Genomic DNA, 15,604 nt, shown 5'->3' on the forward strand with positions numbered 1-15,604 from the left:
ATTCTGCAACATTATCTGACCTGAATTGTTTGACCTTCGTGCCAAATTGTGTTTCAATCATTTTGCAAAATGTCATGGTTACCCGCATCACTTCTTCTCGTGCTTTTAATAAGTAGATCCATGTGCACCGAGAATAGTGATCAATAAAACTGATAAAGTATCGAAAGCCATCAACAGAAATAATGGGAGAGGGGCCCCAAACATCAGAGTGGACTAAGTCAAAAGAAGCTTGAATTTCATTACTCGAAGTTGAATAAACAGTTCTACATTGCTTTGATAGTTGACAGACTTCACAAACTAACTCTTGACTTGAAACACCTTTGAATAATTCTGGAAACAACACTTCCAATGATGAAAACGGTAAATGACCTAGCCTAGCATGCCACAGATGTAACCTAGCTATTGATTCCACATTGGACTGACTACAAGTAGCAGATGTTTGCAAGGCCGAACTGATGTCTGCATCAAGGTAGTAGAGACCTCCACACTCATGACCGCTCCCAATCGTTCTCTTCGTCAATCTGTCCTGAAAGACACAATAAGTAGGAAAAAAGGTTATGCTACAATTCAAATTTTTGGTAAGCTTTGAAACTAGAGAGAGAACCATCAGCAGCCCTCATTTTATCTTGGCCAGACATTAAATGATAGGAAGAAAATAGAGAAGACATGTGTGTCATGTGGTCAGTTGCACCAGAATCAATAATCCAAGAGGCAGGATCAATAGTACTAGTTGCACTAAAGGCAGAGACAATACCTGATCTGGCAAGGGAGGAGGATGGAAGAGAATTGGTCCTTAGACGGGCTAGGGCCCGGCTAAGTACCTCTACCTCATTGTCAATAAAACCCAAGGACCCGGTTCGAGGGGAATTAGTAGTCTGTCCCATGGAAGAGGAAGTAACCGTGGATGAGTGTTTTGAACCATCATCACTTTGACCCGTAGCCAGATTCACACTTGCAGATTGACCCTTGAGATGCTTATTATCTTTCCTCAATGCAGCTGGCTTCAGATGCGGATGGAGAACCCAACAGGTCTCTTTCACATGCCTTTCCCCTCCACAGTGGGTGCACTTCAAATGTCTCTTGTCAGAGTGCCTGTTTCCCCTTTGATTTGTAGAGATTAGGGCCGAATGTTCCACAGACTGTTCAGCTAGTTTTGTTTGAGTATCAACCTGCATCTCTTTTCTTCTCACCTCTTCATTCCTCACAAGGTAGTAAACATGATGTAAGTCTGGCATTTCATCCCTTCCCAGAATTTGGGACCTTATGCTCTCATATATAGGATCTAGGCCAGCCAGAAACTTAAATGCTCTACCCTCTTCAATTTGTTTGTCATTCTTTTCCTTGTCTCCGGCATTCTCCCAATCAATAATAAGGTGGTGATCTAACTCTTCCCATAGTCCTTCTAGTGTAGAAAAATATGTTGCAACACTCATATCTCCTTGCCTCAAGGCAACAATGTCTTGATTCAGTCTGTAAATTCTGGCATTATTCTTTTTCTGCCAATAGGTTTTAGAAACTTTTTCCCATATCTTGGCAGCTGTGGAGAAATGTTGAACAGTCCTAGCTACTCTTGGAGTCATTGAGGCAAGTAGCCAGGACATAACTGTAGCATTCTCCTTGCGCCAAGCTGCATATTCAGCACTCCCCACTTCGGGTTCCTTCTTCTGCCTGTCCAAGTAACCAGTGAGTTCCCGGGATGTGATGAAAAGCATGGCTGAGACAGACCATTCTCTGAAGTTGTACTCATCCAACAATACACTTGTGATCTGTAGGCTGTGCAGATTTGGATTCTCCAAATTAGGAGACCTCCCACAAGTCCTAACATCTCTAGAAGACACATCCCCGGATATGGAAGACATCTTCACTTACTCGTAAATGTCAAGACTGTAAACGCAATATATAGTGAACTGTTTCACACTTACGGAACTTGCTGCACTGTAAACTCAGTCCTGAGAACCCGACACAGAGCTGAAACACCGAGTACTACACTGCACACTGTGCCCTAATTACTGCTGTCACAGATTATAATCTGTTGTGCTACCTTCTGCTGTGTTCTAATCACTGCTGCCGCAGCCTGCAACTTGCTGTGTTGGGTTCTACTGTGTGCTAAGCACTTCTATCGCAGGTTATAGCCTCACTCACGAACAGTTCTAGGACTGCTGAGATTAGTCCTTCTGCCTAGATCTGTTCTACACAGATCTATCTTAGCCGAATGGCTACAGTCTGCTGTACTGCGTCTATTAGGGCATCAGCCTCTGGGTCTAACTCCCCTTGGGCCCTACAACCAAGGGAAACCCTAGATGTAGGTCCAGCTGTGTTCTACGACCAACCCTAGGGTTTCTTTGCAGCAACAAAAAAAAAAAGGTGAGAGTTAACTGCAAGTAGAAGAAGAGGCGGCTGCTGTAACCAGTCGAAAGATTAGTGCTCTGATACCATGTTTGCTGAAATAGAGCTGTGGAATGAGAGAAGAAGAAGAAGAAGATATGAGATGGGCGGCAGAATAGTCCTCAGCCAGCCCTAATCTATTATATATAAGAACATTACATAATGTTACATAAATAGACAAGAATGCCCCTGATTAGTGATGGGACACCTAGTCAAAATAAACACTAAATAAGATTAGGCCCGGTAACTATGGCCCAATAACTAATGACTTAAGACCCAACAAAGATAAACATACAAATTAAGACAGCTGAACCAACACTGCTGATTGACCATTCACCAAGACTGAAAACTTTGGAGAGGTAATGCATACTTCATCCAGTTTCTCCATTTCTGACCAAAATTCATGCTCTCCAAAACAAAGTCCAAACATTTCCATTTCACATGGTCGTAGGCTTTCTCCAAGTCTAGCTTACATAACAACCCCGACCTGCCCTCCCTCTTTCTTGAATCTATTAGTTCGTTAGCCACTAGAACACTGTCTAGCATTTGCCTGCCAGGCACAAAAGCAAACTGATTTTTTGAAATTACTGAATCATGAACTTTCTTAAGTCTTTCAGCTAGGACCCTGGCCAAGATCTTATAGCAGCTGTTCAATAAACTAATTGGCCGACTGCCCTTAATATTTGTTGCATCCTCTACCTTGGGTATTGGAGAGATGAAGGTTGCATTCAGATTTCTCTCCAGAGCAGCATTGTGATGAAAGTCCTGAAAAACCTTCATCAAATCACCCTTCACCACCTCCCAGCATTTCTTGTAGAATAAGTTAGTTAAACCATCCGGCCCTGGAGATTTATTTACTTCCATATTTTTAATCACTTGCCACACCGACTCCTCTGAGAAAGGAGCTTCTAGCTCCCTCTGTTGCTCCTTTGAAAGCCTTTTGAAAGCTAGATTGATTGGGAGGGGTCTTCTTTTCTAGTTTTCTTTAAACAAATATGAAAAATACCTTGTGGCAATGTTTTTCATGTTTGTCCAAGTTTTTCCCACCTCACCATCTAATTCCAACCTCTCTAACTGATTGAACCTTTTCCTTGGTTTGCCTTATTGTGGAAGAAACTAGAATTTCTGTCTCCCGCTTTGAGCCATTTAACTTTAGCTCTTTGTCTTCATTTCAGCTCATCTTTATAGGCTAGTTTGTCTAACTTCAGTTTAGCTTTTATCCACTTCTGACAAAAGACCCCCCCGCCCCCGCCTTCAGCCAAATCCACTTCCTTGATAACTTCTAGACACAACCTATTTTCAAACTCCACACCACCTTTGGATTCCTGATTCTAGAGTTTCAGACAATCTTTAATGAGGCTGAGTTTTTTTTTGTTTTTGTTTTTTTTTTTTGTTTTTTGCAAAAATGAAAGAGCTTGTTCCTTCAAATTGAACTTTTGACCACTTGGAAGAAAGTAGATGGATCAGCCCCTCTTTTTCAAACCATGCATTTTCAAGCTTGAAAGGAACTTTCCTTGTCCTCTGAATTCCACACACAAGCTGAATAGGAGAGTCATCAAAGGCTGGCCTAGGGAGAGCAACTTGTTTTAGATTTGAAAAGAATCCTACCATCTAGGAGAGACCAAGAATCTGTCCAACTTTTTCCAAAACTGGATTCTCCTAATTGTTTGTCCAAGTAAATTGGGCCCCCATGGTAAAGAGGTCCCACCTCTAGCTGCCGCCAGGTCCTCCCACATTCTCTCTTTCTTTGAATTTATAGTTGGACCATAGACATTTGTAAACTAACTTTGAAAGCCCCCCTCGAACTCCAAAACCTCTGAGACTGAGAACTCCCTAGCCTGAGAAACCAATTTGCATTTTGAAGAATTCTAGAGGATTAATAGACCCCATGCTGTTCCTCTAGCTGATTTAGTCACCCGCCTCACTTGGCCTTGAACCCAAACCCTTTTGATTACACCTACATCTACCGCCTTCAGTTTTGTTTCCTGAAAGAACACTATATCTGACTCCCACCTTCTAAGCAAATTGCAGATCACCAACCTTTTCCTACTTGACCCCAGACCCCTAACATTCCACGAAAGTACTTTCAGATCCATTTGATAACAAAATGGAAAATCCCTAGCCCCTGAACCTTACAACTTTTTTCCCTTTCCACCCCTAGACGACCCTTCCTCCTTCCCTGCTTTATCATTTAAACTCCAGGCAAGCCGTAACATTTCTATGTTTTTCTTTCCTCCCTGATTCCCTTTCTTTCCTTTTGATTTTTCCTTCTCTTCTAACCATATTTTCTCCATATTTTCCAAATATCTTATTGTTTCTTCCTCCAAGCCTACAATTGAGAACCCCAGGAATTTTCCTAAGCCTACCAGCTTCAAGTTCACCCAAGATGACGTTTTGTCCACCCCTTCTCCTTGACTCCCTCTAAACCCTCCTCAGCCTTCCTTGCCCTTAGAACTTCCTTCAATTTCAAACTCGACCCCTTCCTTCTTTTCTCCCCCCAATCCCAACACATACCTAGTTCTCAGTGATAACTGCAAACTGGGATTCTGCCACATCAAAAGTCTCTGGACCTTTTGAAATTGCTAGAGGGGTTACCTCCTCTGCTTCCTCTTCAGATAATGTGGAAATTTCGATCGCCCACTCCCCACTTCTTCCCTCACCTTGATGAGATGAAGCCTTTGTCTTCGACATGTTTCCCCCTGGGCTGTGTGACATAGGAGAAGCCTCTCCAGATTGAGTGTCTTGCTGCTCCTTCCTGCGGTCTTATCAATTGCCCTGCTTCCCGACGGTCTTCCCCATCGGATCTTCGGTTGTCTCTCTTCCTGCTTTTGCAAGGTGCGGGGAGGGAGTTGATAACTAGTTCAAACCCCCAAGGGTCGAGGTACCTCCCTACTCTTTTGAACTGGGTTTGGATTTGGATACAACCGGTTCTCAATGACCTAACTCCTCCGAGTTGGGTCTAGATCTAAGTTCTCCTGTGGTTCGACCCCAATCAGCACAACCCCTCCCTCCTTTTCATTGATCACCCTCAAGCCCAAGATTCCTTGTCCCTTAGATTTACTAGAGACACCAGCTGGCAACACGTCTAGCTCTTGCAAACACTTGAGGATAGTTTCCTTGAGCCACAACTTAGAAAACTCTGACCGGTTCTGACAATCATTTAAAATTTGAAACTCTTTTCCTTTTTTTGCCTCTTCCTAATCTTTAATTCGACGACTCCTTGTTGATTGATTGGGACCTGTGTCCCTCCACGGTTTTTGAGGTGGCAAAGTGATGCCCATCCTCAGCACGGGATTAGCTTCTTCACACTCCTCCCCTGTCATCTCCCCCTTCTCTGGCGAAGCTCCCTCCCCTTGACTTTTCTTTTCATCAACCAGCACTACTGTCCTACTCACCATTGAGTCCTCCCTCCCCAAATCCCTTTCTCCCACCCCTAACCACCTCTTCTCCCTCCGCCCTACTTGTGGTTTTCTTTCCTGCCAAATCCACACCTAGAAAGAAAGTTCCCCTGCCCATATTTCCACCTTCTTAGGGATCCCCCCCCCCAGCTTTCACCTTCATCCTAACCGACTCATTCAGCTCATCTGGAGAGTTGTCTTTCTCCAGGAAGCCCCCACAAGGATTGCCGATTCCCTCTATCACACTTGGGCACCAGAGGGGATGCGGTAGCCCAAACACCTTGATCCAGATTTCTTTCGGTTTTTCCTCCTTCTCTGGCCAGCGGCTCACTGTCGTCTCATCCCACTAGTCAAGAGCCAATCTGTTTTTCCCCAAACTCCAGGGACCATTTGACAGCATCCAATCCGCCTCCTCCTTGGATGGAAAAATAAACAGGAAGCATTCATCTATTAGCTTCTTCACCCTCACACCCCCTACAGCTCACCAACACTCTGCTGCCCAGGTCCCCATCCCCTCAACTGGAACTTTCCTATCGAAGCATCCCACTACACAGTTTTTCAGGAAAATTTCTCGCCCTAACCCCTGCTTCTAAAGTCACAATCACTGTCCTTTCCCTTTCAATCCGACAGGTTGTTTCTTCTAAAATCGGCCAAACCCCTGCTGTCACAGCTTTTTTGAATGAAAAATTACTTCTCAGTCTAGCATTTGAGCATTTAGAATTGTGCCACGATTCTGCTCCCCACCTTCTTCCTCCTCTCCTCCACATCTCCACTTCAGGGCTCCCCTTAGGTTCTTTTTTCTCCTCACCTTTGCACTCTCCTTTCTCAGGCCACCACCATCTCCCTCAACCTCAGAAAAAGCACTGTCAGCGTCACCCACCTTCGCTATCCCTCTCGGTCATCGCTCACCCAATGGTGGGGAGCCCTGAAGTGGAGTCTTTAAATTAGGGAAATGTGTCTATTTTAAGTGATTTCTATATTATTGTGAGGAAAAATGACGACATTACGAATGGTCTATATTTGATGCTTAAGTGATTTCTTTCGTCTGATTCAATTGAAATCCATGTATTAAGTTTGGAATGATTCTATATTTGATTCTGGAGAATAGGTATGATTTTTCTAACCATCTTCTTCTGTTGATTTTCTATCTTTTCTTAATTCTTGTAATGTTTTTAGAGATATTTTATCATCTTATATCGATCCTACATTAGGAAGTTATTAGACTTGGAATAATTCTCAAGTTTTTAATTATCAAGGTGCCTGAAATCTAAAGCGTAATTCTTTTAATTGTTATGGTAAGACTTTTAAATTAGCTTGCATACTTGTATTTTCTCTGAGATCTGTTCTCAAAATTTTGTTCCTGATTGGCATTCATGAGTTTATCTAGTCAATTTGTTGCAACTTTGATCATTTAATCCTAATTATATTTATAACTGTTTGTAACATATGAGATTGCCTGTTAATACCAATGACATTTTATCTCCATTGTCAAAAGTATGCAATTTGTTTTTCAGAAGATTCCATTGCATCCATGTAAATGGTATATTCTCAGAATAAGACATTGTGGTGTAATATTTGATGGTGACTTTGAGGGTGTTTGGAACCGTGGCGTTTATTAAATAAACACTGCCACATAGACGCCACTTCAGCATTTCCCCCATTATGTGAATCCGTATGCATAGGGACTTGCAAAAGTAGGCGTCGGTTTATGTGTGTGCTTACCGTTGGGGGAAGTTTCGTTTTAGCATCTCCCCCAACGGGTAGGCGTTTATTCACTATTTTTCTGATGTGGTGCCTAATGGCGCCTAAATGTCAATAAACGGGTTCATTATTGCTTTTCTCGGTTGTCCAAAGAAATCAAGTACAAAATGTTTAGTAAATAAACATCCATGGTTCCAAACACATACTTTGTCAATGATTATTTAAAAGTTTTGGGTATTCTGCAATTGAAGTTGATATTTTCTATGTTGTCATTACAAATTTAGCTTTTGTTTGAACACTTGAGTGTAGTTATCCTCATATATATATATATATATTTTTTTTTTTTCATGTTCTCTCTTTCATTTCTTTTTTTCAACCATTTTCTTTTCTCCCCTCTCACCTATCTGAAATGGTTAAATATATATTTTTTCTTGATGCAGGTTTCATCTGACATTAGTTATTACAGCAACAGTTTGCTGTTGGATGATGTAAGTTCTTGTTTTCTCTGCACATTGGTTTCATCTGTAATAAAGCAAAACAAAGTAAGGGCTGCAGAAAAGAGAGAAAAGAAGTGGGACAATAGAGCTGAGATCGTGGAGTTCAGTCTATTAGAGTTCCCCCATCAACCTCTACTCCTTTATATATAATTTAAACTAGCGGGAGCCTGTGCAGTGCACGGGATTTGTTAAGGCAAAGTAAAACAATAGAAATTGATAATTATTATAAGGAATGCAATGTTGTTTAAATTTTAAAATAAATAATCTTTATTTTAATAATTTAATAATTTAGATTAATTATATTAATAAATTTTAACAAAAATAATAAATTACTCCTAAGTAGGATGCATGTTGGCATTCCCAACATTGCTCCCTACTTCACAGGACAATGGCTCGGCCCATAGCCTAGCCCAGCCTGTAGCGTGGCCTAGGTCGGCCTAGGCTCTTGCCATGGGCCATGCTGGGCCTGACCTGTTAAGGATCCTAGAGGAGGTAGGCATGACCCACATAGGCTCGTGGGTCAGCACGGCACGACCCACTAAAGCACAAACGACCCTGCAAGTCGATTTACACCTCTAACATTGGGGAATGAGATATGCGTTTAAGGAATGATATGCAAAGTCAAAGTTAATTATAAAAAAAAAATGATATGCAAAGTCAGGCCATATTGGGCTTGACCTGTTAAGGAAGAGGGTGCAACTGGATTGGATCATGATCTGATCCGATCCAAATTTGATCTTATTTTTGTCGGATTTGGATAACCCTCAATTGGATGTTCATATCGGATCAGATAATCGGATCCGATTGAAAATCAAATTGCATTCGGATCACACCCTATCCGATCTGAAAGGATCCGATTTGATCCAACCAATATCTATTTACTTATAAAAAGACATGTATATATTAATTTATTTATTTATAAATATGTTTATATTGCATTTTTGTAAAAATACATATATATATATATATATATATGTATATATATGATGAAAACACATATATATCTATGTTTTTTCTTTTAATAATTTATTAAATTTTCTAATGTGAAAAAGATTGGACCAAATTCGAATATCCAACATCCTTAACGGATTCGGATTCAAATAGCCATTTGTGAGATATAACCAAAATTTCGTTTCAGATTGGATACGAATATACCCTGATTTGAATACGATATGGTCAGTTTGCATCCCTCATTGTTTTGTGAAGTAAAGAGCAATGTGGGGAGCCCTTGTGGGTATCACATCTGGATCCATTGAAATGTGTTAGTTTCAAGCATTTTGAAAATATAAAATGTCTTAGTGAAAGAGAAGACGTACTAATGGTCTCTTGGCGCTCATAGAGGTGCTACTTGATTAGATGCTTTAATAGAAGAAAACAATAATAAAAAAGTTGAACAAATACCAATGGCAATTGGTAGAGATGCATTGGATCTTCATTAATGGCGAAGATGCAATGGAAAAAAGTAACAACTTCAAAAGAGACAATCATAAATTAAATCATTAATTAGGAGAGATGTGCTGATATGGCATGTCATGTTTTATTATTATTATTATTATTATAAATGTCTTTTTTAAATGTATTAATAACATGCATTAAAATAAGAGGCTTTGGAAAATTCAAATGTCTCTCTCTCTTTCTCTCTCTATTAGTTTGCAGCTTTATTAATCTAATCAAAATTGACAATGATTACTTTTTTATATTTTTAAAATAAAAAAATAGGAAAAATGCAAAAAATGGAGAAAATAGATAAATAGCTTCTCTCGAAGGAGAGCCATTCTGACATGGACTGTCCAATTTTATTATATATATATATATATATATATATATTATAGGGATCACAACTTAAAACAAAGAAAATTACTAATGTAACCTTAATTAGTAGCATCATAATCTGCATAAAATACCCCTATTTGCAAGCCACAAAAGATAAGCCCTTTCTTTAACACCTATCAAACACCTAGATTGAAATAACAAATTAAAAAGACAATGTTGACCTTTTTCTATTCATAGTCAAATGTTCAGATCTAACTTACTGACTATTAAATTAAAATTTATAACTTTAACAGAGATTACTAGACTCATGGATGACTCAGCAGATGAAGTCCACATGGTTAAACTTTGACTTTGATTGTTGACTGTTTTGATAGACCTCGATGTCCTGCAACTGAAAGGTAGCTTTCTGAAGGCCATTCACATGTCTGATCTGTTTGATGATACAAAGGTCTCTTTTACAATCTTAGACCTCCAATACATCCAAATTCCAGCTCAATCCAATATTGGATTGAGAAAAAAATTGAGTTTCCAATTATTGACCAGATGGCACCATTACAGGTTGAAGGGTCTAGAAGAGCTAGGTGCAAGCCAATTTCCCGTTCAGAGAGGCTCTCACCACCTTTTGACATCCTTGTTTTTCTGCAAATCTGAGATCCTTTTTGTTATAGTTCCCATACCTTGTACCTTTTAACCTTTTCCCTTCACTTTCTTGGCCCTTCAAAAGCTGTTTTTCCTTTTCACTTCTTTATCTCTTGCTACACCATAGCAATCAAATTTGAAACTAAAACCCTTACTTTTAGCCACCTTTCTGTTGCCAGCAATGAGCTTCTTAGAATAGTGGAATAGGGTAGAGGTTTTACTTACCTCGCAAGAGACACCCTGATATGGTTCATGAACTTTCTTGACTCTGCTAGAACACGTGAAAACAACCTGAAATAGGGAAAGTTTAGAAAGAATTGTCAATCCTATTTTGTGGAAATTATTGAATGCCAGAGGCTCATATATTGTTCTCATTGAGTTCTTTGGTAAGGGTCAAAGTAAGTCCATCCCAATACCAGTGGGCTCCATGGTGAAAGATGGAGAGCCTTAAATGGAAAAAAATTGAGGAAATGAGGTGGGAGACTGGAAGCCTCAAAGACGTAGGTGGATGTGAGAAAACTTAAATCCCTAGAAGAACAGAGTTTGAGCCAATCAAATCACAATCTTACAAGGAAAGAATGGTACCCAAACTTGACCAAATGGTGGCCAACGGTTTTACTCCTTGCGCACAGGTGTGGATGAAGATAGGTAGAAAATATGGGAAGAAGCTTTGGTGTGTGAAGTAGAGGGCAAACCAAACTAGAGCATCTTTAAACAAACTCTGGGAGCAATTTTAGATTATCCCAACTGCTAACTGTCTTGATGTTTGACAAGAATAGAGCTGTTTTATTTGAAGGTAAACAAAAAATTTTATTAAAAAAGCAAAAAGAAGTACAAGGAAGGTGATAAGAAATCACCCAAGATAAGAATTAAAAGACAAAATTCCAAAAGATAGATCCTTCAACCAAAACCACACCCTCCAAGCATCTCATACACCCAATGAAACAAAAGTCAGCAACTTCAGACAAAATTCTCCCCACTATCAAAGTTGTCCACCACCTAACCATACAAAAAATAAACTCCACCCATTTGAAATCAGCTCACCTTCAACCCCCAAGCAAATAGGAATCCTGATCACTACTCTTACCTGCCCCACTCACTAGAACCAAACACACTTCGCTCTGATTACTTCACAATTTCAGCTTCTTGGATGAGGACCTTATTACTTCTTTTACTTGCTTTCTTCAAAATTTCCACCTTTTTGTTAGGACCTACCCCAACCTAGAAAAAACCTTCACAACCTGAATACTATGATGATTCTTCTCACTACTGAAATGGTTGATGACATTAGGAACCTTCTCATCATCCTTCAAACAAAAAGTGCAATCATTTCATCTTTCTACTTCCAACGCTACAGTTTGCTCCACAGCCTGCATCATACATCATTCCCTCTCTGTTTGTTTTTGAAAGGTAAAAAGAAAATTCATTTAAAGGAAAAAAGGAACAGAATACAAGCATCAACTGTGTGTTAAGATAACACCCAACCAACAGAACAACATAGCAGATCTACAATTACAAGTCAAGATAGAACTATAGAGGGCTCTGACAAGCTTAATCTTCAACTTCAAAAGCTTCATCTAGCCCAGCCCCATCCTCATTCCACACCTCTCCACCTTTTCCAACAATGGTCTTCTTGAGAATCTCTTCTCTCTTGCTTCTTTCAAACACTTCAAAAGCCCTTCTAGCAAACTCCTCTCCACCCAAAGAAAAATAGGCCTAAACTCTTTCCAACCCTAACATCCCTGTTTGGATCATAAGGGTTGTTGTGGGTTTTTCAAGGCATCAATGGTTTAAGGAAGGTGATGGGAATGCCTACTTTTTCCATGATTTGACAAATGGACGACAAAGGAAAAAATTTTGTAGCCAAATTAGAATTAGAAGGGGAGGTAATTACTAACTATAAGGAAATGAAGAAGAGGAGATTAAAAGGGCAATGTTTTTGATGGATAAATTTAAAGAATCAGGCCCAGACGGGTTTACAATGGCCTTCTACCAAGATTGTTGGAATGTACTAAAAGATAATTTATGTGAGGTGTTTAGAGATTTTTCAGATAACAACATAGTGAGCTTGGGAGTCAATGCCACTTTCTTGGCCTTAATTCCTAAGAAGATTGATGCTACTCACCCCAAGGACTTTAAGCCGATTGGCTTGGTGACTAGTATCTACAAAATCCTAGCTAAGGTCCTCGAGGATTAAAGAAATTCTTCCCTCCTTAATCGGCCAAGCCCAAGGAGTCTGTACAAGGGAGACAAATTATAAACCAAATCTTGATAGTCGATGAGTGCCTAGAGGAAATGAAAAAATCCAAAAAGAAAGGCTTTGTATGTAAGCTAGGTCTAGAAAAGCCCTATGATTTGGTGAATTCGTAGTTCCTTTACAAGTCTTGAGAAACTATGGTTTTGGAGATAGGTGGTATAACTAGATTCATGGTTGTGCCAGTTCTTGTCATTTCTTTATCTTGGTTAATGGAGGGGTAAGGATTTCTTCACAACTTGTAGGGGTGTAAGACAAGGGGATCCTCTCTCACCCTCCCTATTCGCTTTAATAGCTAATGTGCTCAGTAGAATGATCTTAAAGGTTGATGGGGAGAATATAGTAAATGGGTGGAGAATAGGTAGGGATGGAGTTTTAGTTACCCACCTTCAATTTGTAGATGGTTTACTAATTCTTTGTGAAGGGGGAGATATTGAGAAGGTGAGAAAACTAAAGTTGGTGAAAAGATTTGAAAGGACTTCCAATTTGAGAGTCAATCTTGAAAAGAGTAGTATGGAAAGTGTAAATTTGGAAACCAAAAGGTAAAGGCTATTGTGGGATTCTTAGATTGTTCTATATCTACTTGGCCTATGATCTACTTGGGACTTCCATTAGCGGCAAACCCTAGGGAGGGTAGCTTTTGGAGCCCGGTTGTAGAGAAGTTTGAAAAGAGATTGGTTTCTTGGAAGAAGAGTTACATCTCTTTAAGGGGTAGAATCACTTTGATTAGAGCCACCCTTGATAACCTACCAACCTACTTTATGTATATCTTTAGGATTCCTTCTAAGGAAGCTAAGAAACTAGAGAAATTGATGAGGGATTTCCTTTGGGAACCAAGGAAAAGTAGGAAGGATCATATTGATAAAGTGGGAGGTGGTGTGTAAGAGTAAAGAGGAGGGTTGGGAATAGCCAAATAGGGAATCTATTGCAAAAGAACACATCATTATTAGGGAAGTGGTTGTGGAGGTGGCCACTAGAGAGAGGAATTATGGCATAAGGTGGTAGGAATTATTCATGGTCACTCAGAGAATGGGTGGGATTCTAGAGTATCTAATAGGCAACTTTGGCAACACCTTGGAAGGAAATTCATAGTATTTTCCTCAATTTCATAACCTTGTCAGGTATGATGTGTGTGATGGTAATTCGATCCTTTTAGGGGAGTATACTTAGGTTAAAGAGGCTCCTTTGAAAGATCTTTTTCCTTCTTTGTTCACTGTCTCTTAGTATAAAAAAGAACCTTTGTCAAAATTCTTTTCCCCTCTGGAAACTCCTATGGCACCAATTTGGGATTTTGGGTTCCATAGAGGGTTAAGGGATGAGGAGATTGAGAGTCAAACCCATTTATTGAGTCTTCTTGATAAAGTTTGTTTGCACTCCATTGAACCAAACAAAAGGATTTGGACATGTTGGCCCTTTGGTTTTTTTGCTTGTTCTTTAAATCCTTTTGTCATTATTCATCTCAACAAGCTTTCCCTTTTAATGAGGTTTGGTGTAAGCCTATTCCTCCTAAGGTTTTGGCATTCTGTTGGGAAGTGTTCTATGGAAAAGTAAGCACCTTGGATAATCTACAAAAAAGGAGACCTTATCTTTGTATCTCACCTAATTGGTGCTCTTTGTAGGTCTCATGGTGAGGACTATTATCATTTACTAGTTTCTTGTTCTGTTATTATAGAGTTGTGGGATTGGAAATTCTTGATCATTGGGGTGTAAGTGGAATAGGCCAGCAGAAGTAAGCATGCTTTTTGATCCGTCTACCTTTCCACTCTCTAGCAGATGGCAGGAGAAGGAAGAACCTGATCTCCAAATTGGTAGTAGATGGAGTTGAGTTTGTACATCAAGAGGAGATTGTCGGGGCCTGTGTGGAGCACTTCAAATCTATTCTAAGAAGGCCTGTGTATAGAAGGGTGTGGGTAGAAGGATTGGATTGGCCAGATGTAGGGGTGGAGAACAGGAGATGGTTGGAAAGAAGCTTTAGTTTAGAAGAGATTAAGGAGGCTGTATTTTCTATGGATAGAACAAAAGCTCCAGGGCTGGATGGGTTCACAATGGCTTTTTATCAGGACTGTTGGGATATTTTGAAAGATGATCTTTTGCGGGTGTTTGAGGAGTTTTTCAGGAGAGGAATTGTCAATCCGGGTGTGAACTCTACATTTATAGCCTTAATTCCAAAAAAGAAAGATGCTTCCCACCCGAAGGATTTTAGGCCAATTAGCTTGGTTAATAGCTTGTATAAGATCATTGCAAAAGTGTTGTCTTTGAGGCTGAAGAAGGTATTGCTAGATATCATTGCACACTATCAAGGAGCTTTTGTGAATGGAAGACAAATTATTGATCAGATTTTAATTGCTAATGAGAGTGTGGAGAGCTTTAAGAGGGATAAGAAGAAGGGAGTGGTCTGTAAGTTGGACTTGGAAAAGGCTTATGACTTGGTGGACTGGGACTTTTGAGGAAAGTTTTGACTAAATTTGGGTTTGGGGCTAGATGGTGTAAGTGGATCATGGTGTTATGGGCTCGGGCGTAGGATCTCGTCACAGGTCGGTCCACGGGGACAACCTCTAATTTCCCCTTGCCCCTCCCTTTGCGTGCTGACCCTATTGTGGCGACCTAAGGGGTGATTTGTCCAAGAGATCACCCTAACTCTCCTTTATTATTCTCTTTGACTGAAATTTTGGATGCCTTTATTCAATAATAGTGGTTCCTTAAATAGGAGATTACAAGAGTCCTGCTCCTAGGGAGACTCCTTGCTGAATAGGGAGACCTCCAACTCTATCTTGATAAGATAAGACTGATAAGATAAGATAAGTCTCTCTTAATCCTAATCTAATAAGATAAGATAATCTCTCTTAATCCTAATCTAATAAGATAAGATAATCTAATCTACTAACTTAATAAGATAAGAATAACAAAATAGTCTAATCTAATCTGCTGAATGGATAAGACTGTTGCTACCGAATTGG

General features: G+C 39.8%; 1 protein-coding gene across 5 annotated transcripts in view; it reads left to right on the top strand.

The window, feature by feature from the left end:
• LOC148853086 (ATPase, V0 complex, subunit E) overlaps positions 1–15,604 on the top strand; it is a 50,487-nt gene that overhangs the window by 13,700 nt on the left and 21,183 nt on the right. For all 5 annotated transcript variants that reach the window (XM_088944899.1, XM_088944902.1, XM_088944901.1 and 2 more), the window contains exon 3: positions 7,925–7,972. In XM_088944899.1, coding sequence (XP_088801025.1) covers positions 7,925–7,972 — 48 coding nt within the window. The remainder of the gene's footprint in view (positions 1–7,924; positions 7,973–15,604) is intronic.

This window comes from Nelumbo lutea, chromosome 5 (genome assembly GCF_056320005.1).
Source record: "Nelumbo lutea isolate HS-2025 chromosome 5, American lotus-T2T, whole genome shotgun sequence".
Classification (NCBI taxonomy): Eukaryota; Viridiplantae; Streptophyta; class Magnoliopsida; order Proteales; family Nelumbonaceae; genus Nelumbo; species Nelumbo lutea.